General features: G+C 42.5%; 1 protein-coding gene across 2 annotated transcripts in view; it reads left to right on the top strand.

The window, feature by feature from the left end:
* The window catches only part of sema5a (sema domain, seven thrombospondin repeats (type 1 and type 1-like), transmembrane domain (TM) and short cytoplasmic domain, (semaphorin) 5A), a 184021-nt gene that overhangs the window by 49335 nt on the left and 115174 nt on the right, over positions 1-19512 (top strand). For both annotated transcript variants that reach the window (XM_050056268.1, XM_050056267.1), the window contains exon 2: positions 3900-4111. In XM_050056268.1, the coding sequence (XP_049912225.1) occupies positions 3964-4111 (148 nt within the window). In that variant the 5' untranslated portion in view covers positions 3900-3963. The remainder of the gene's footprint in view (positions 1-3899; positions 4112-19512) is intronic.

The raw sequence follows: 19512 nt of genomic DNA, 5'->3' as shown, positions 1-19512 counted from the left end.
TAATCTCATTTCCTCTGTCAGGTTCCCCCTCCGCGCCCAGCAGATTATGAAATATTTTCCTTAAGTGAATGCAGACGTAAAAGTTTATAAGACTGAATTAAAAATGACAAGAGGAATGTCCTCGCTAGAGACTACCTGGGGAAAATGACTTGCTCACTTTCAGCTGCAACAGGTAAAATGGCTTTTTGGTGAGAGTAAAAAAAAGCTAAAGTCTGTCAAGAAAACTAGCAGACAAAGAAAAGTGACACGTAAAACGACAGGTTGACTAAAGGAAAGCTGCAAAGGAGCACAGAAGCTGACGCCTGAACCGTCAAGACGAAAGGGAAAAAGAACAGAGGGAGGCAACTGGCACTGGCTGTCACTTGCTTTCCCCACTGTGGATGACAGGTGTTTTACATTACTCTGTGGGTGAAGGCAAACCACACACCCCTGCTGTCTGTGCATTTATACACCGGACTTTGAATGAATTCCATATAGGCCCCAAGGTCAGGGAGCCTATTCATGCACACTGAAGGCAGAGTAAACTTTCCATTCAAGGAGAAAATGAAATAAAACCACCACACTCAAAGCATTAGGGTTTTTCATTTGAAAGCAGGAGTGGAGAAGTGCCTTCTGTTCTACCCCAGAGCCACTCAAAGCTTTCCAGCACTAAGGGGGATTCATACTTCAGAGAGAGGAGGAAAGAGGTTTGTCTGAGGAGAGCAAATGTTCACCACTTTTTTCTTTCTTAGCTCACTTCAGTTTTGTCTTCTGTTTTTTGCAGCTTGCAGATTTTTCCATACCTCGCCGCCTTCACACAACAAACACAGCATTAATCATTTTTGCTTATTTGCAACCCACCATTCACACTAAATCAACTCTGTCATGGAGGCAGGATGGTTGTGTTCTTTCTCCGCAAAGCGCCATTTTTTTCCCACTGACTGGACAACAGATGAAAAGCCTATTTCACATGCAATAAAATAATAAGAATGCTCCACAGGTTCGGCTGCACAGCACATTTTCTGTTGTGAAAACTTAAGCAACTGCTCGCCATTACCAGCACTTCACAGATGAGGTCCCCGGTATCTTTACTCACTCCGCCACACACGCTGCTCAAAGTGTGGTGTACAGTCGGGGAGGCTTATTCTTTTGTTGCACACAGCATGAATCATTCTTGGTAATAGCATCACATAAATGATTAAAAAGTAATGATGTAGATGGTCTAGACCGCTCATCAATTCACCCCCACAAAGAAAAGAAATCATGAACAATTGAGTTGTGAAAACGGCTTTGTTGTTCTTGCAGTGAATGACTTTTCTGGGAAGCATGAATCTGCAGTAAGCATTATATAATAATCACATCCAGCTATTGGAGGGCTTAGTTGTGAATAAAAACATATCAGATTTACAGCAGCTATAGGATTTAATTGACCCACAAGGAGTGCTGAGCAGTGCAGCTCCGTACATTTATCAGTCACGTATTCGCACAAATAAATAGAATCCTAATAATGAAAAACACATGCGTTCACTCACACACACAGCGCACATTAAACCAGTGCTGCCCTCCATTATCACATGCAATAGTAAAGCTCCCGTCTCCTAGAAATGAAGTGTATGTACAATTAGTTTGAATTAGTGAATACGTTTTGAGGGGAGCGTAATGCAGAGGGAATTACATTTTTTTCTATTAACATAATGAGGAAATGTTGCTAATTAATGTATTTGGCAAGTTGCAAAAATGTTGATGACTAAACGTATGATCAAAATGTTCATTAACAACTTGTTTCAGTTGTTTTCTGCCAAAATAGACAATACTGCAATATACTGTCCACTCATAAAGACAACAGCATTGTTTAAACACATTAACGTTAAATCAAAATAATGATCTTTCCCTAACAACCAAAATGCTTCTGTTGCCTAAACCAAAGGCCCTTTTTACACACAGATTGCGCTATAGGCCCAGTGTGTGATTTTATCATGGATGTATAAGGTAACCTGGATACAGTGCTGGAGGTGGGAGCTCGTATATTGCTGTGAAAGTTACTCAGTGGTGCATGAAGCCAAAAATGTCCAACTGCCGCTTATGAAATTACCTGGATGATCGGCACTGCTTCTGCATCATTGGACCTACGGAGCAAGCGCACTAGAGACTACTCCAGCTACTTCTAGTTTAGCGTACCCCTAAATTGAACAGGTGGGCTCTACAATATATTACTCATTACTCTCCCCTAAATTCAGATGTGTGCCTATGTGTGAATATCAGGGTAATCTCCAGTAAGTGTAGCTAAGGCTAGAGAGTGTGCAAATGTTTTTTTTTTTCTACCTGGGTGTCTTCAGTTGCCAGTGACCTGTGTTTTCCCCAAGCACTGCCTTAAAGGGATAGTGTACCCAAAAATGAAAATTCAGCCATTATCTACTCACCCATATGCCGAGGGACGAGGGAGGCTCAGGTGAAGTTTTAGAGTCCTCACAACACTTGCAGAGATCCAAGGGGAGAGTGGGAAGCAACACAACTCCACCTAATGGAGGCTTATGGCGCCCCAGATTCAAACGTCCAAAAACACATAATTGAACCACAAAATATCTCCATACTGCTCGTTCGTAGTGATCCAAGTGTCCTGAAGCCCCGACATAAAAAGTTGTTTTGAAAAACTTCATTTGAACTCTGTTTTTAGCCTCATTGTAGCCTGTAGCTCTAACTGCCTCTCTGAATCTGGGGCACCGTCAGCCTCCATTAGGTGGAGTTGTGTTGCTACCTCCTCTCCCCTTGGATCTCCGCAAGTGATTTGAGGACTCTAAAACTTCACCTGAGCCTCCCTCGGCATATGGGTGAGTAGATAATGGCTGAATTTTCATTTTTGGGTGCACTATCCCTTTAAAGACGGAGAGTCACTTGTGGATCAACATTTCATCCACCACATATCCAGCCACAAGCTTCATCACTTCTTTATAGCTGCAGCTGCCCACGAGTCAAATCCGGTTTAGGTTGTTTAGCCAATGTAGCGCCACAGCCGACCTCTGCTGCTGAGGAAGGCTCACCTTTGGTGGGGTGTATTTCCCGGAGCTTCATGTTGCTGTGCTGTTGGTCGTAGTAGGTTTGAGGACTTGTTTTTCGCAGTGGAAAGAGTTTTAGTCCGACTACCTGCAGCAACAGTGTTCTCGTCATCTGTCCTCCCGACAGAATCAAAGTTATGGGAATATTTCCAGCCACTAAGGGAGGCTAAGCGTTTCCACCTTCCAAATTAGCTTGCTGCTTCGTGGCGTGCCTGCGCAGCACAATGATTACTAAAATGAGCTGCTGATGTGACTGTTGTACTTCAAGTCAGTGGTGATATGATAACAAAAGTAGTGTTGTTAGAGTTCCTGCAAAGCCAATGTGGTACTTCAATGTAGTGTGTTGATACCTGAAAGAAATGTCTCTGAACGTAGCCGTATCCAGACAGCGATCACGTTGCCACAACAGCGTAATTAGGACAGCAGAGTGGTTACATACAAACGTAAATTATAGGAGACAGTGGAAGCAAAGACATACAGGAAGGGCTCATAATTTCAGATATAAGCGGACACACAGACACACACATAAGGTGTTTGCGATAATTCAATGCAGAGCCATGTCTGATTCATGCGCCGGGTGTCAGAGGTGAGAGGTGTGAGGTCTTGCAGGGCACACAGCCTGATGTTGCTTCGCCAAACTCCCAACACTTTCCTCCCTAAATCTGTCACACTGTCTCTTCTTTGCACCTCTCCGCCTTGCTCCCTTTTTGTAAGGATTTATTTTTGTTGCTTTTTATCTCCCGAGGTGAATCCTGGGTGATTATAGCGAGGTGCTGTACTGTATCAAGCGTTTCAGCGCTTTGATTAAAACCAGTGTGACATATCTCTTTGTTTAAACCCAAATCTGTCTCCTTCTCTTCCTCTCAGGTGTGTCTCTCCAATGCTCTTGGCCCCTGAGGCCTGAGGAGAAGTGAGCCAAGCGCAGGCCCCCATGGGACGCCCTGTTACCCAGCATGCACTGCTGCTGCTGCAGTGCATGCTGGTCCTACGGCCCGGAGGCGTGGCCAGTAGGAGAGGGCCGGTGCTGCTGCCTGAATCGCCCTGTCACAAGACGGAGCACCCGCTCATCCCGCACTCAGGTAGGAAACACACAAACATGCACACACACACACACACAGGGTGACATCATCGATTCGATTCATTAGGTTTTTCATTTCCCTCCATAATTACGTGAACTTTCCTGTGTGCAGTATGTAATTACTTTATATGCTTTCTCTCTATATCCGACTCTCCTTCCCTTCCTTCCTTCCTTCCTTCACTCTAACCTTCATCACATTGTTTCCTCCATCGACATCTCCTTCCCTGCATTCACTTTTCACAAGGTTAGATTTGTGGACCATATACAGACAGTTACTGGACCGTTTCATAAGGACATTTTACTGTTGCTAGGAGACATAAACACTCTTGGACACATGCTGTCAGCTCTTAGTTGTCAGCGAATTGATGACCAAAGAAAGAAAAAGTACTGAAGTAGACAACCTTGACATTTTTATTGGGTATCTGGTTAGCAATTAGCCGATGCTCTGATAGTTTATGTCACTTCCCCCTGCCCACAGCTGCAAACAAGATAATGACTGAAACGCTGTGATTGCATTTTGTTGTTTAAAATGAAAACTAAGTGTTATTAGTTGATTTTGTGGGCAGTAAAAAGATAATCTGGGGTAAGTGTCATTGTGTAGAAAGGACTGACCTCAGACTTGATGATTGAAAAACACACACACACACACACACACACACACACACTCATAATCCTCTTCTGTTGTATTTGACACATTGTTGATGTAGACTTCATCGCCACCTACTGGTCTGGCAAGCTTTTGAAGTCATTGGCTGAATCCAAATGTCCATACCTCACCGCACGTGCAGACTAGCGGACTTAATAAGCTCGTTCCCGAGAAGTCTGGGAGTGCTTAGCGCTGTCCAAATCCACAATTCATGCAGGCCACAAGGGGCCTACAGCGGACTTTCTGCAGACTTCCAGAGAATCTGCTTGGGGTGCAGACTTCAGCAGACTTAACTGATTTAATTGCCCACAATTCACTGCAATATGGACATGACCAACGTAGCCAACCTCAAAAACAAAACTTTTGTATCTGTAACAGAGTTACTATAGCCTTATAAACTCCACTTAATTCGTGTAGGCCAGAAATAATATTCAACAACATCATGATACAGAAATATGTAGAAATATAGGCTTTAGAGAATTTTTAATGAAAATGCATTGTATAATTGCAGCCTACCCTATAGGTTGTGCAGTGTAATGCCAAATATATTGGCAAGAAAACTGGCTGGAAAAACAACAAAAGAAGATCTTCTGATGTATCTGATACAGCGGTCCCACCACAGGGTCCAGATTTCTACTTAGTCATTAGTTCAAGGTCCACAAAGTTTAATATATTCAGCATTGTACTTGCATTTGACCATGTCTTCGAGCTAGTTTGCTGTCTCGGTCAAGTAGCTGTCCATAAGTCACTCACTGTGCAGCGAGAGACAGCAATTTAAAATAAAAGTTTGTGCCGGAAATTCACTGTAATTCAAAATAAAGTGTTGAGTCACTTTCGGTCCATTTAGAACGGACTCGCCACCCACTTTTGGACTGTGACCCACCAGTTGAGAGCCACTGATCGACTTGGCCTGCCCGATTTATTTAATCATAGTCGGGTCCTTAATTGCAAACATCTCTGTATTTAAAACTGCAGTCTATATGTTATACAGAAAAGTATTTTGTTCACTCACAAAACAACCCTATACATGGGGTTTATACCTTGTTATTTGCTGGGACAGATGAGCAGACAGAATTGGGCAGTAGTGATCACCATGTACATGACTGTAATCATCGCTCGAGAGTTTCCATGGCAATGAGTAAAACAGTCTTGCGGGCTGTCTATCAGCGGCTTGCAGTCACTGCCCTCGCAGACTTTACTTGATGACGGCGAACTTGTCATAGTACGTACGACCATGGACATTTGGATTCAGCCAAAAATATCCATTTAAAAAAATATATCTGTGCGTGTGCATATGTTGAAATGTTAACGGGCAGAGCAGTACTGTGCATTTAGAGTTTAGACAGTCAAGTCTCTTTTAAGCCTCACCAAAACAAAAAACACAAAAGCAAAAATGTAAGGAATGGATGAAACAGAGTGCTGTCTGCTCTAATGTGAAATGCTATCATTAGCATGTCTGGCTAACGACTATCTACAGAACCTATTCTTACCACCATTGTCTGGAACATGGCACTTAGCCTCAGTCTTTTAGTAGGATATCATGTTGGCATTGTGTTGGCAGTGGCTCCGGCTTCCTCCCACAGTCCAAAGACATGCAGATTAGGTTAGTTGGTGACTTGAAACTGGCGTGAATGTGAGTGTGAATGGTTGTCTGGTGACCTGTCCAGGGTGTACCCCACCTCATGCCCACGTCAGCTGGGCTCCAGCCCCCCCGCAACCCTTAAGAGGATAAGTGGTTACAGACAGTGAATCATGTCATAGTCATCAAGTGCCTTTTTAAACCCTTTTCAAAATTCCACAAAAATAAAAACACAAATTAGATATGAGTCAGCTAAAAACATTAAAAAGTCAGCTGGAGACTGTTTTCAAACACAACATCAGCTCAGTTAACCAGCTAACTTCAGCTGATACTTCCATTTCCCCCCTGTCCCTTCCCTGGAGACACAGAGCAGACACAACCCTCCTCGTATGCCTTTACTACACGGCTCTGCAGTTTTTAGATACAGCACAGTCCGCATCACATTTCATTGCTCTTACCCTTTATCTTACATTGCTATTGAACAACTAAAGTGTAATGAAATGATGCGAAACTTAGTCGAAAGAAAGTATCAATAGCGATCAATGCAGTTCTGTCTACCCTGTGCGAAGCAGCGAAATGTCATTGAGCTGTTTTCGGTCCAGCAGAGTCCCAGTCAGATAATCACATAAGTTTCTGTCTAGAGCGAAATGAACTAGAAGACCAAGGTCACTGCGTGTGTCCGAAGATTCAGACGCATGCAAAGACTCATATTCAGTAACACCGCCCAGCCCAGTCACAAGAACGACCGTGTGTCTTCACAGTCTTTGTCACTTCATTGTTAGCTGAGGTGGCACTCTTCCCTCTGCGCCAATTGAGTGCAATGATGATGACTAACTGCCCGGCTAACGTAATACGTTCCTGCCTTGTGCTTTCTGCATGAGGGGGATCACACACCAGCCAGTGGGTCAGCTCTGGTCAACGCGTTTGTGTTCTCTAATGTACCAGAATGGCCCATTAAGCTCCGGTGGCTTAATGCTTCGGTTGAAATATGGGAGCATTAATAGGAAGGGTCGACGTTTCAGTTAGTAATCAGACATGGTTCACTAACACAAAGCCTACAGTACAGAAGAAAAGAAAAGGAGGAGAAGGGAGCTCAGAGGCTTCACTGTCTGTGGGTCAGCGTCGAAATGATTGGCTGTAATGATACAGTGGTTTCCTGCGGGAAGATAAAAGACTGCAGCTTCATTGGAGACATATTGTATAATACAAGATTTTGAATGGTACAGGAGAGCGCGGCTGGTTGTCATATTCATTGGATCTTGCCGCTAGAGGGTTGTTGGTCCTGAAATTTTCAGAATTGGGGTCAGAGGTCACCTAAGGGGAATTCAGGAGTAAGACAGTTAACATTGAGGTGGGAGGACTTTTGTTTTTTCATGTCAGAGTGTAAATGTCCAGCTCTTCTCTCCAGAATGGATTTATAAAAACTACCATTAAATATCATGAAGGGAAAATTATGGTTCAGCTTTTCAGTTTCTTAGCTAGACGACAACATGTGGTTGTCACTAGCTTGGTAGCCTTCAAAGAATGACAGTTGGGGATGCTGTCACGTTCTCTTCAGGGCAGGTTGTCACATGTATTTTCCCTTTTATTGTTATGTAAGGGTAAATAATGCACTGTAGCAATCCATCAATCTGGATCGACACATCGATACAATGATCAACGATCCAGTATCATCGATGCAAAGTGAAAACATCGATCTATATCGTCATCTTTAGGATAGGCTTTTATTTTGAAAGTCTGCTAAGAGAAAGACAACGAGGATAACGTTATTTACTCAGGTATTAATCAGCAGTGTGGAAATATTTTAGATTTCGGAGAATAAAGGGGTCAACAGACGAAGCACATGCCGTACATAAACAATGCTGTTACAAGATAAGACCCGACGTAACGTTACCTACCTGGACGAGCATCTCACGCCACTAACTTCTCACTACAGCAACATTAGCTGCTCTGTTAATGTCAGGCTGTAATTCAAACAAGCTCTTCTGTCAGGAGATGCAGTGACTTAAACCAACACTGAGTAAGAAAAACTCTAAATAATACGTTTAATTTGTTACGGTATGAATGGAGGAAAGTATGCTAGCCACTATGCTAATTTATGCAGTATATAAACATGCTAAAGCTAATAATGGGTCACTAGCAAAAAACAATTGTTTTGTCTATGAACCTTGACAGGTATTACTGAGCTGAATTTTATACCTTTGTTAAATGATGTTATTAATCCATGTTTTATGGCTGTTGTGAGAAGTTTGCTTTCAGGGCTTTAAGCCAGATAAACCGGAAGTTTTCGGAAAAGATGACGGTTTGGGTGAAAGTCCAAAAGGTTAACTTTTCCTAGGTGCCATTTTATGTGTTAGTGGAGTAAGTATAAAGTAAACTTCACGGCACTTAAGTGGTTACAGTTATTTATATTATTTATGTGTTGTGTATCTTATATGGCCAATAGCAAAAACAAAAAGAGGTGGCAGCTTGTTCTGTAATCGATTGTTGTAAATGGGCAGATGATATTATCTCGTTAATCGCAGGACCGTGAATCGCATTGTATCGAAATTGTGTCACGGCAGACTTTGTAATATCGGCAAATATTGTATCGTTGTCCAAAGAATCGATATGATATTGTATCGTGATGAAACAAGTGATTTACGCCCCTACTTATTGGAATGTTTTGTCCTGTTTATGTTCTCTTAGTGTATGAGATGTGTTAGGTTGTTGCATTTCAATTAAAAATTTCAATAGAATTAAACTTTTTGGATTTACTTTTAAGATTGCCTTCAGTTTTGTTTTGTTTTAATTTTGCCCATTAAATTAATATCAGGACAACAAACCCCACGATGGGGACGGTTGCCACAAGTGCAAAAGACCATTTTCAACAGAATAAGCAAGAAGAGTCAGGATACAGTTTTGAGGGATTCAGATTAATCTAAAAAGTTTGACGACCAACCCTGTTCTCCCCTAATAGGTAAAAAGTTGTTTTATCCAACTGACTTCTTTTTCGCTTTACGTGGGAAACCAGAGGCAGTCAGCTCAGTCACAAACATCTGCATTCAAACTGATAAAAGGTGGAATTATTTATCATGAAATGAAATTGCATCGAGGCACAAACATGTAGAGTATGCATGTGGATTTCACTGGCTTGTTAAGGTTGTTGACCCCTCAAAGTTTCTGAGCTCACAGCTTGTTGACCTGTCTAGACATCAGCGTAGTTGCAGAGCTTCGTAGAGTTTTTTTTCTTGCTGTCATCTGGGGAAAGAAAGCACAGAAAGTTTCCCTTTTTATCATTATGCTTTGTTTACTTACTTCCCAATCTAATTTATTCTCACCTTGTGTAGGAATCAGCACCTTTGCAGAGCAGCTGCTATTTCCCATGCTCTCATGAAGATGTACATTTATCTTTGCCTTCACGGGTATATTTATGCTCAGTTTATTAATAACTTTCCTTTCATGACCTGATGATGATAGTCTTTGTGCGGTTGGAAAACATCTCATTGTTCCCAGTCATACAGTACACAAAGCTTTTTTGGACACTGCCAAATTACAGCCCTTGCTTTTTTGCAATAAACGCAAAAAAGCTATGAGTCATTACAGAATATGCCGACACATACAAACAGTGTGTGAGGGAAGAGAAACCTCTTGTTAAACCTATTATCATTCTCTTTTGTGTGTCATTGTGCTGCATGTAATGTAGTGTAATCCCTGGTTGTTGAGAATGTGCGGAGCGCGGCTGCCATGGCTCCTCTTCAGCCGAGCTGGGAGGACTACAAACACATTAAACATACCCCTGTGGATCACAACAGCACAACGCTCCCACTCGGCTCAGGCGAACCTTATCCATTTGGACACACATACATACATTAAGAGATTTGGCTTGAGTGTTAAAGCTATAGGACATAAATGCACGGTGGATTAAAGAAATGTTTTTCATTTTGATGTATACAGTTGTTCGCTTTCTTGCTGTAAGTTTGATGAGTGATTAATACTGCTTTTGTGTCTGTCTGCTAAATATGAAACTATAATCAGCAGCCGGTTAGCTTAGCTTAGCACAGAGACTGGTAAAGGGGCAAAACAACTAGCCTCGCTCTGTCAACAAAACCTCACTGCCAGCATCTCTGCGACTCCCAGATTAATACATTAAAACCAAATCTGTCTTTATACAAGGTTTGGGCAATATATATTTTTCCACACTGTCATGCCCTTCAGACATTTCCCAGGGTATATGATATATGACGGTATTTATGTTTGAAAAAAAATAACATACAAGTTGAGCCACTGGCATTAGAAGCTATTGTAGCATGTATGCCATTTTCTAGCCTACAATACTGTGTTTCTAATATGCAATCAGCCTCCTTAGACTAGTCTTGCTAAGTTTAAATACTTATGGCATATAGAATGACGAATAGAAATGATGTGTTGAATAAAATCATAGCTGCTTTTGTAGCTAGAAGTCATCATCTCAAGATACAGTTATGTGGTCATACTCCCGCACATTCCCGAGGCATTTTTCTTTTTAAACCAGTCCTGTAACGTTATCCCCACGACTCACAGTCATCATCTTTCTTCTAAGCTTCTAAGCTCAGCTGCCTGTTTCACTGGTAGAGACTGACCTCTGGTGGTGGGTGCTGTGCATTATATCAATTTAATACAGCATCTTCGTATCAGTTTAACAGAAAGAGGAGTTTCTATAGTTTTGACATAATTGAAAATGACACCTTCGGGATTCCTTAATACCCCGGTATACCTGAACACCTTGATACTGCCCAAGCCTACTTTATTTGTTGATTTTCATACAGATGAGCAAAAGCGATGTGAAATTAGAGAGCTAGTTTTCATGCTAGGCTAAGATATCTGACTGCTGTTCAAAGCTACATATGTAGCCTAGAGACATGAGAGTGATATCTGTAGGGACAGGGGCCATCTATGGCTCAGGAGGTAGAGTGGGTCATCCAACAATCGGAAGATAGGTGGTTCGATCCCTGGCCCCTCTAGTCTGCCTGTTGAAGTGTCCTTGGTCAAGATACTGAACTACTACTTGTACACTACAACACTGTGTGAGTGCATGTGATTGTTGAAAAACTGAGTAACAGATGGCACCTTGCCATGTGTGTGTGAACAGGAGAATGGGTGAGTAGTAGAAGTAGTGTTAAAGCACTTTGAGTGGTCTAAAGCAGCGGTTCCCAGCTGGTGGGTCATGGTCCAAAAGTGGGTCATGGGTCCATTCTGAATGGACCGCAAGAGAGTCGGGAATGTGTCAAGTTTGTCAAAAGCACACTGCATTTCGAAGTACCGTGAATTTCCAGTACATTGCTTTTGTTTTGAAGTGCCATTTCCTGCTCTAGAGTGAATGATTAACCGACAAGTACTTGACAGAGACAGCAAACTAGCTTGATGACATGGTCAAAGGAAAGTATGACGCTGCATATATTAAACTGTGTGGACCTTGAATTAATGACTAGGGGAAATCTGGACCCTGTGGCTGGACCAGTTGGGAACCACTGCTCTAAAGACTATAAAGGCAGTATACAAGTGCAAGCTCATCTATTTACTATCTTCTCATCTCGGCCTAACTCCCAACAAAAAGGCAAATTATTCCTTTAAAGAGGAACACCCATTTTCAAAATTAACACGTGTTATGTCTATGGTCTTAGACAGTCAAAAATATTACTAAACATGGACAACTTTCCTCTAAATCTAAAAGTAGAGTGCTTAAACTCAAATTGTGATGTAATCAAAGTATAGAGTCTTGGATTGCTCCATAGGCAATGAATTGGGGAAAGATGATGTAGGTGACACTGATAGCAGCCGGGGGAATGTTCTGAATATATGGGTACATTTTCTGTTTCAGAACTGAGAACATTACAGCAGAATAAAGCTCATTTGGGTATTAACAAAAAGAAAAAAACATTTTTTGGGATTACAAAATCAGTCTCCTATTCATCATCTATGGAGCAGCTCCAGACTTTATACTTTATCATCACAAGTTCGGGACTTACTTCTCTGGTTTATGACTGAGAGAGAGTAGTTTATGTTCACAGATATTCATTGAACTTTCTTTGACTGTGGAAATAACATACTGAAATTCTTAATTTGTATGGTGTTCCCCTTTAAAGGAACAGTTATTTATCAAGCAAATATGTACAAAAAATTCTAGTTCCAGACCCTCAAGTGTGAGCCTAGTATATCAGGATTTTGGACTATCAGTGAGAACAAACAAGCAGTTTGACAACATCACCTTGGACTCTCCTGGACATTGAGACGTTCATTTTTCACAATTTCAGCTATTTCAGAGGTTAGGCAATTAGCACCAGAAAGAAATAAGCAATTGATTAATTAGCTGCAGTTAGATTAATCTGTTCATGAGATAGAAACACAGTCTTTTTGTAGTCAAGGTTGGGGTGACAGTAGGTGAAGGGAGAGAAAAAACAAGAGTGACATATTGCTTTCCTTCGGTAGCTCGTGACCTGCTCGACTCCATTGTGGGTGTCCAGCTCACTGACACAGCTCATATAGTCTCAGCTCGCCTGGTACAAAAAAAACGTGAAACAATACAGAGCCCAGAGAGCGGTTGTGACCCGTCATGAGAAGCCAAGGTCAAGGTTTGTCTGAGTGTGTTCCAGTGACAGCATTTCTTTCTCTCTGTGTGTGATTGTGGCCTGACTGTGGAAGGGCGTGCCTCACATGGGTTTGACCCCACTGGGGATGGTGGTTTTCTGACTTGGCACAACACTTGGCTGACAGAGCTGCTACTGTGGTGCGAGGATGCTATAGTCTGAAGACTCTGCTTTGTGTGGCGGTTTGAGAAATGTAGGGTTTGAGAAAGAAAAGTGCACTGTACAGTTCAGCAGCTATATTCAAAATGTTGACACAAAAGGTACACTTTCGTGAAAATTGGTCTGAATATAGCCTCAGCAAAGATCCAATGTAAATGTGTTTTATATATAGAATTATTTTAGGAGGGGCGCTGAAGAATTTTCTTGGTGAAAAGTATATTTTGGCGAAGGACTCCTCTTGTAGTGTCAAACCCCCTGAGATGTACTGTATTAATAAAGTGTTGTATTTAACAAGTGTTCCTGGGTGTAGGCTTGAAGGCTTTTAAAGGTTATAAACTGTGGTGTAAACAATGCCTTCACAGGTCAAGCTGAGGGCCATGTCTCTGAGGAGCAGAACCAGCGGACTTGTTTTACAGCCACAGACCGAGCTCAGCTTTTATCATCCCTGAACGCCGAACACATCGTTAGAGAGAGAGGAGTGAAAGTAGGAAAATAAACAAATGGCCTCATAGCATTCATAAACGCAACAGGCTACAACTAGTATCAGGGATCGTTTAATTGGTCATTCGGGGGTGATTCTCCTGAATTGAAAGCCCTCCAAGGTCTTTGGGGCTCAAATCGCAAAACATTAAGTCCGATCTATTCGTGTCCAAGGTCAGTTGTGTTCTAGCCATGTTTTATTTCAGTGGATGACAGGCTGCCAATGGCATGAGAAGGGCCTGTCCATATTTTTGTATGTCTTTCATTTACCCGCAGCAATAAAAGTCCTGCATGTCATTTCCCTACATATATATTTTCATCTTTTTTTTGTTTTTGTTTTCCCAATTGGCCTAAAGAGATTTGGTCATCTTGTTAAAAGGTTGACTCTTCTTCTGCACACCCTTAGAACCAAACGACTCCTAAATACACATTAGATTTAAATATTTTATTGCTCACTTATTTGTGGCTTCACAGTGGTTTGTTTTGCATGATTCACTCGCCGCCCCAGGGCCACAGCACAGCCGCGGTAATTTGAGTTGCAGGACTTTAACTGCAAAACGTGCTTGTTTTTCTTGCTCGGAATAACATAATAAGGAGAAAACCTTGGAGCAAAGAGCCGCGCATGAAGGGCTCAGCCGACCTTGCCTTTAGCTTTTCAGGATTTTTTCAAACCGAGCAGGTGTTTGTTTTTCGACCGCTCGGCCAGATCGTTTCCTCGCATCAACTCGACCGAATAGTTGCCATTCCTCCGCTGCCCATTACCACGGGGCTGCGTTTAGAGTGAATTGGCTCTTCATTTATGTGAGCGCCTGCTGCCACACTCTATTTACACCACTCACAGACAAACCATTCACGTCGCAGGATTGGTTCCACATGTTGCCGTTGTTGCCGGGCCTGGCGGTACTGTAGAACGCTAACTTTGAGCACTGGCAGACTGAAGACTGGCCTCTGATGCTGAGTGTAAATATTTATATATCCTGTCATTTTGTCTTTGTGTCAACCGCTCCGTGTCAGAGCGGGGAATAACAAACGGGATGTGAGTGATGGGCTGTTCTATTTTGAGGAGGAGGGAGACAGGGGTTAAGGGGATAAGATGGGACCGAGAAACGGGGGGGAGGGGTGTGTAAGTGTGTGCGTGTTTGCCGGTTTCATGTTGGCTCCGAGCCCTGGCTGCGCTCTGAATTTTCATCCCAATCCGTGTGCGTGTGTGTGTGTGTGTGTGTGTGTGTGCGCAACGCGTGTGTGTGATTACGCCTTCGTCTCATCGGCAGCCAATCCCCTGATTCAGACAGCTGCTGTACAAGCATGGCTATGATGTGATTACATTATCACATGCATTTAAAGTGCAGCTGATATGAACATATGTAACATGCAAAGCAGGCCTGAAAGGGAGGAAGTGAGACCGGGAGTGGGATTTTTTATTTATTTTTTTATTTTTTTAAGGGATAATTAGCTGGGGGTCGTCCTACTGTTTCCTTTCTACTGGATTAAGGCTGATTTTACGGGATCATGAAACCTCCCAGGGTGCCACTAAAATTAGCTATTACAACCAATCCAAAAACAAATACATATTACAAGTTAGATCTGAGTTCAAATCAGTGTGATAACTCTCCGCGGTGATGCTAACCCAGTATCCTGCAGTGTTCTTTTTGAAGATCTTTCCAAGTGTGCCACAGTTTCGTATCCCTGTAGTAAACCCAAACTGTGATCTGCGAAACCCCCGCGAGTTTGACTTTGCGAAGCTCCGTATATTTAGCTCCGCAGCCTTGGGAGGGCCCATCCACGCTGGTTATGAATGTTTATGAATGGTTCTTGGCCCCGGTCACAAAAGGCCGTAAATCCTTTGAGTGCTGTTATGTTCAATTAGAACCTTTTGCCCCTTTTCCGCACTCCAACAAATATCCTCTCTTCCCTGTTTCTGCCTCACACACACGCACACACCCAGGCACACGCACTCTCACACACTCCATCACCCCGTTAGCGAGCCTCCCCTGGTGAGTCAGGGAGATTTATGGGGAGAAGCTGGGTTCGTCAAGCGGCGTCTTCCCCAGGGGGGGTGTCACTGCTACATTTGTATGCCAGGGATCCTCTCGATGGCGTGAAAAACAAGCCCAGTGGAGCCAAAGCATTGCCACATCCAAAACTTTGCGTCTCCCTCCAGAATAAGCAGAGCAGCAGCCATTAACCAATATGAAATCTTTGGGGTGAAGTTGGTGGTGATCTTCCAGATATTTATTTCCCTGCTGCTAATGAAAATGTATTAGCGCTGTGAAACCCGGAGTCAGACACTGGCTGCTTTTTTTCCTCTTGCAGCTCTCTTGTACTCGTCACTGGAGACTTGAAAGAGAACAAGGGAACACGTCTTTGCATACAGTGGCGCTGTCTCGCTGCAGATGATATTGTTTTGTTAGGAGAGTTGGAGTTTGGTCCCACTACGTGAGCTGTAGGAGGCAGATGTTCTTTGGAAGCTCCCAGTTTTCTTGCTCTGTTTGTCTTCGAAACACCGAGAAATCCCACGTTTGTCACCGAAACCGGAAAGCACTTGCTTTTGATGCAGCCAAGGGAGCGCGTGCTTTCATTTGAAATGCTGTCTGACAGGTGTGCCTGAAGAAGCAGATAATGTGTTTCAGGGAGGATATTCAAGCTGTCCTCTCCCTCTGTTCCGGTCCTGATGGAAAGCTCCCTGGTAAATTAAAAAAGTCCCTTTGAAATTTTTAGTCTGAAAATAGCTCACAAATGTAATGATGAATGATTTTAAATCACTGCAGCAACCACTGCTAAAAACTCTGCAGGAGTTCTGGCACCGCACTCCAAAATACTAATTTCTAGCTATCTGGAGAAAATGTGCCGTATATGGTGATGATCAGTAGTACTGGGATGAGTTATTATGACTGCAGATGGAGCATGTGATGAGCGATGGGGAAAACATGTCAACTAAACCTATCGGGTAACTGGACGGGAGACAGGCCGTCCTCATCCTTCTGCAACCACCCGGGGCCTGTGATTCGATTGGTCAAGGGTTAATGGGTTGGGCGCCATGCGAACAGGCGTGTTGTGGATAAGATGTCAGTGTCTGTCTGGGATGTCTCTTTCTGTCTCTTCATGTGTGTGTGTGTATCCATCATACCAAGGTCAATTTCCATAAAAGTCAGACTCTCATCGGTCTTCATCGTTCATCCACAGTATTCGTTTACATGAATCAATCAGCAGTAGTGATGGTTTGCAGAAATCAAAGGACTGCCCTACTGAGTCACAAGAAGCTAGATTTCACTATTTAGTACACATTCACTCATGAATGGAGGCCTCAGATTTCACTTTCGTTTGGGGGAGGCTGAGAAGCAGTAATGGAAGAGTACTTTGATCCGTGGAGAGTGATTTTTTTTTGAATGAGTGACCTTATAAACGACAACGACAGCTCAAAGCATTTTGTTTGTTATCCACCCTTGCCTTCATTTCCAACAGTATTAGGGCCCATATTTGCATCATGGCCAGTGAGAGCCTGCCTGACAACTTTGTGGAGGAATTGTGATTCATAACACAGACATATATTGATCTATACGTATTTCTTATGCAGAGGGAAATTAACCTTAAAAACAAGATACTGTGAATGAGTCAAGTCAGGTCAGGTTTACCCCTGATTGTCAAGAGAACTTTAAAATCTGTATATAGCCCAGTCCAGACCAAAGATTCACCATGAGATGAGTTGAAACAGACAACTACTTGCAATGTGCCACTCCTCAACGTTCTAAAAACCTGCCAGCTCACACCAATGCAACTAGATGAGATGGTGTATCATCTCTTTGTTCTTCCATTCTGATTTCCAGCTTTTCAGGCTTATTTTGTGGCTGAATAAAATTTGAAGCTTCTTAAAATATGAATGAGGATAGTGATAGTGAGATGCAGTTGTACTTTTAGTGATGAAATGCTAAAAACAAAAAAAAATGAGCATCAGCACACTGTGAGGATGGAAACAGAGGGCTCGGTGTGGACTAAGCACCTGCAGCGGTAAGCAAACACGCTGTCTGCTGTCATTTTGACTTGACCAGCAAACTTCACTACAAGCCAACTGGCTGTAGAAACAGGTGACAAGCTCTATGTTCTAAAACCAGCCGCTGGCAATCTGACTAGCTGACTTGCAGGTGACATCATCAGCGGGCTTGATTCAAGCTCAGACCGGCCAGTTCACGCCGCGACTTTTCTCTACAATGTTAAAAAACGGTTTCGTCTCGTCATGAATCTTCGCTCTGAACTGGGCTTAAGACTGTAAGACTGCTTGTTTCTCATATCTTTGTATTGATTTTACACCAGTATTATGTACGATTAAAAATGACAAATTGAAGCTGTCAGAATGAAGAACCAAAAACTGCAGTTCTTTAAATGGCCACCTGAGGCTGGCTCCAGAAGCGAGTCTATCCCCATAGACACCTATGTTAAAGTGCCCAACTTTACAGCAGAAAAAAACACATTTACAGCCTGGTATAAAAACAGTTTTGATCTCTACAGCTAATTTTCCCCTTCACGACAACTGTACAAGGGGTGAATTTCTATAACTCACCCATTTACATTTTATCAAGGCTCAAAGTTGTGCATAATCAAGGGCAGAGTGACAGACTCTCTGCGAATAGTGTCCTTGGGTTCTCAGTCAGATTCATCCATCGCTCCACGACAGTGCCAGCCTTTCACCCTAATATGGTCACTTCACGGGGTCCACAAACCAGTGGGTGATGTCATGGTGGCTACATCCATTATTTTTACAGTCTATGGATTTGACATAAAAGGCCCGCAATCATTAAGGAAATGAACTAAACCTTTTCTATTAACTCCTTTCCATATCCATCAACCCCTGCCACTCCAACTCATTCCCACTGGTTGCAAATAAAAATGGATAAGAGAATTGAATGAATAAAATGTAAAAGGAGAAAAAACAACAAAACAAAAAGACACAACATTCATCAAACACAAGTGAGGAGAAAACAAAGAAAAAAAGAGTGGGGGGGCATCTAGTTGTCACCCGGACAGATGGTAGCCTCGTTCAGATACTCAATACAGGACTTCCAGGTCTTGTCAAACGAGTTACCGGTGAAGTGAAAATCTAATCTTCTCAAGTTTGATGTGATTTGAGCTCTCCTTAAGCCAACTATTGTGTGAGGAGGGAAGCGTGTGCTTTGAGTTAAATAAAATAAAGTATCTAGCTAATAGAGTTGTAAAGGCCAGAACATGCCATTTTATCAATGGGAAGTTCAGTCCTGCAGGTGGTAGGACTCCAGATAGGGCTGTGATAGGTTTAGTGTGAAGGTTCATGCCAAAAATTGTCCCAAATGTGTTAAATATTTAACACCAGAAATCTGAACAGAACATGAGAGCATGGTTATCGGGCGACTGTTACACATATCACTGGTATCTTGGAATATTTTGGCCAATCGAGCATTTATAAAAGTGTATCCTGACAGAACCTTACACTGTAATAAACCATGTGTATAGCGCATAGTGAAGAAGAGTGGACTAAATTAAAGATATGGTCCAGCCGGTTGTCAGGTATTGGCACACCAATTATGTTTTCTTATGATATTGATCTTCACTGGTGGAGGATGTCTTTAGATCCTTTACTTGAGTAAAAGTACCAGTATCTCACTGGAAATTCATTTCTTACGTGTAAAAGTATGGGCATTAAAAGGTTAATGAACTTAAAGTTTTTGAAAGTAAAGTACTCATTATGCTGAAAAATGGCCCTTAAGTGCAGTATTATTAGATTCTAGTCAGGAACACTTTAGCCAAAGAAACTTTATTTCCATTTGCAGTATTATATTTTGCGGTATGGCTCTGTTCTGGGGCCTCTCTGCCCTTCCATGCGCCCACATGGAAAGCCATAAGGCAGAGAGAGCAGCAGCAAAGACCCCCCAGGAACAGAACAGAGCAGCATCAATGACAAACAG

Source organism: Epinephelus moara, chromosome 11, assembly GCF_006386435.1.
Source record: "Epinephelus moara isolate mb chromosome 11, YSFRI_EMoa_1.0, whole genome shotgun sequence".
NCBI lineage: Eukaryota > Metazoa > Chordata > Actinopteri > Perciformes > Serranidae > Epinephelus > Epinephelus moara.
This window is presented reverse-complemented; position numbering and strand designations above follow the sequence as displayed.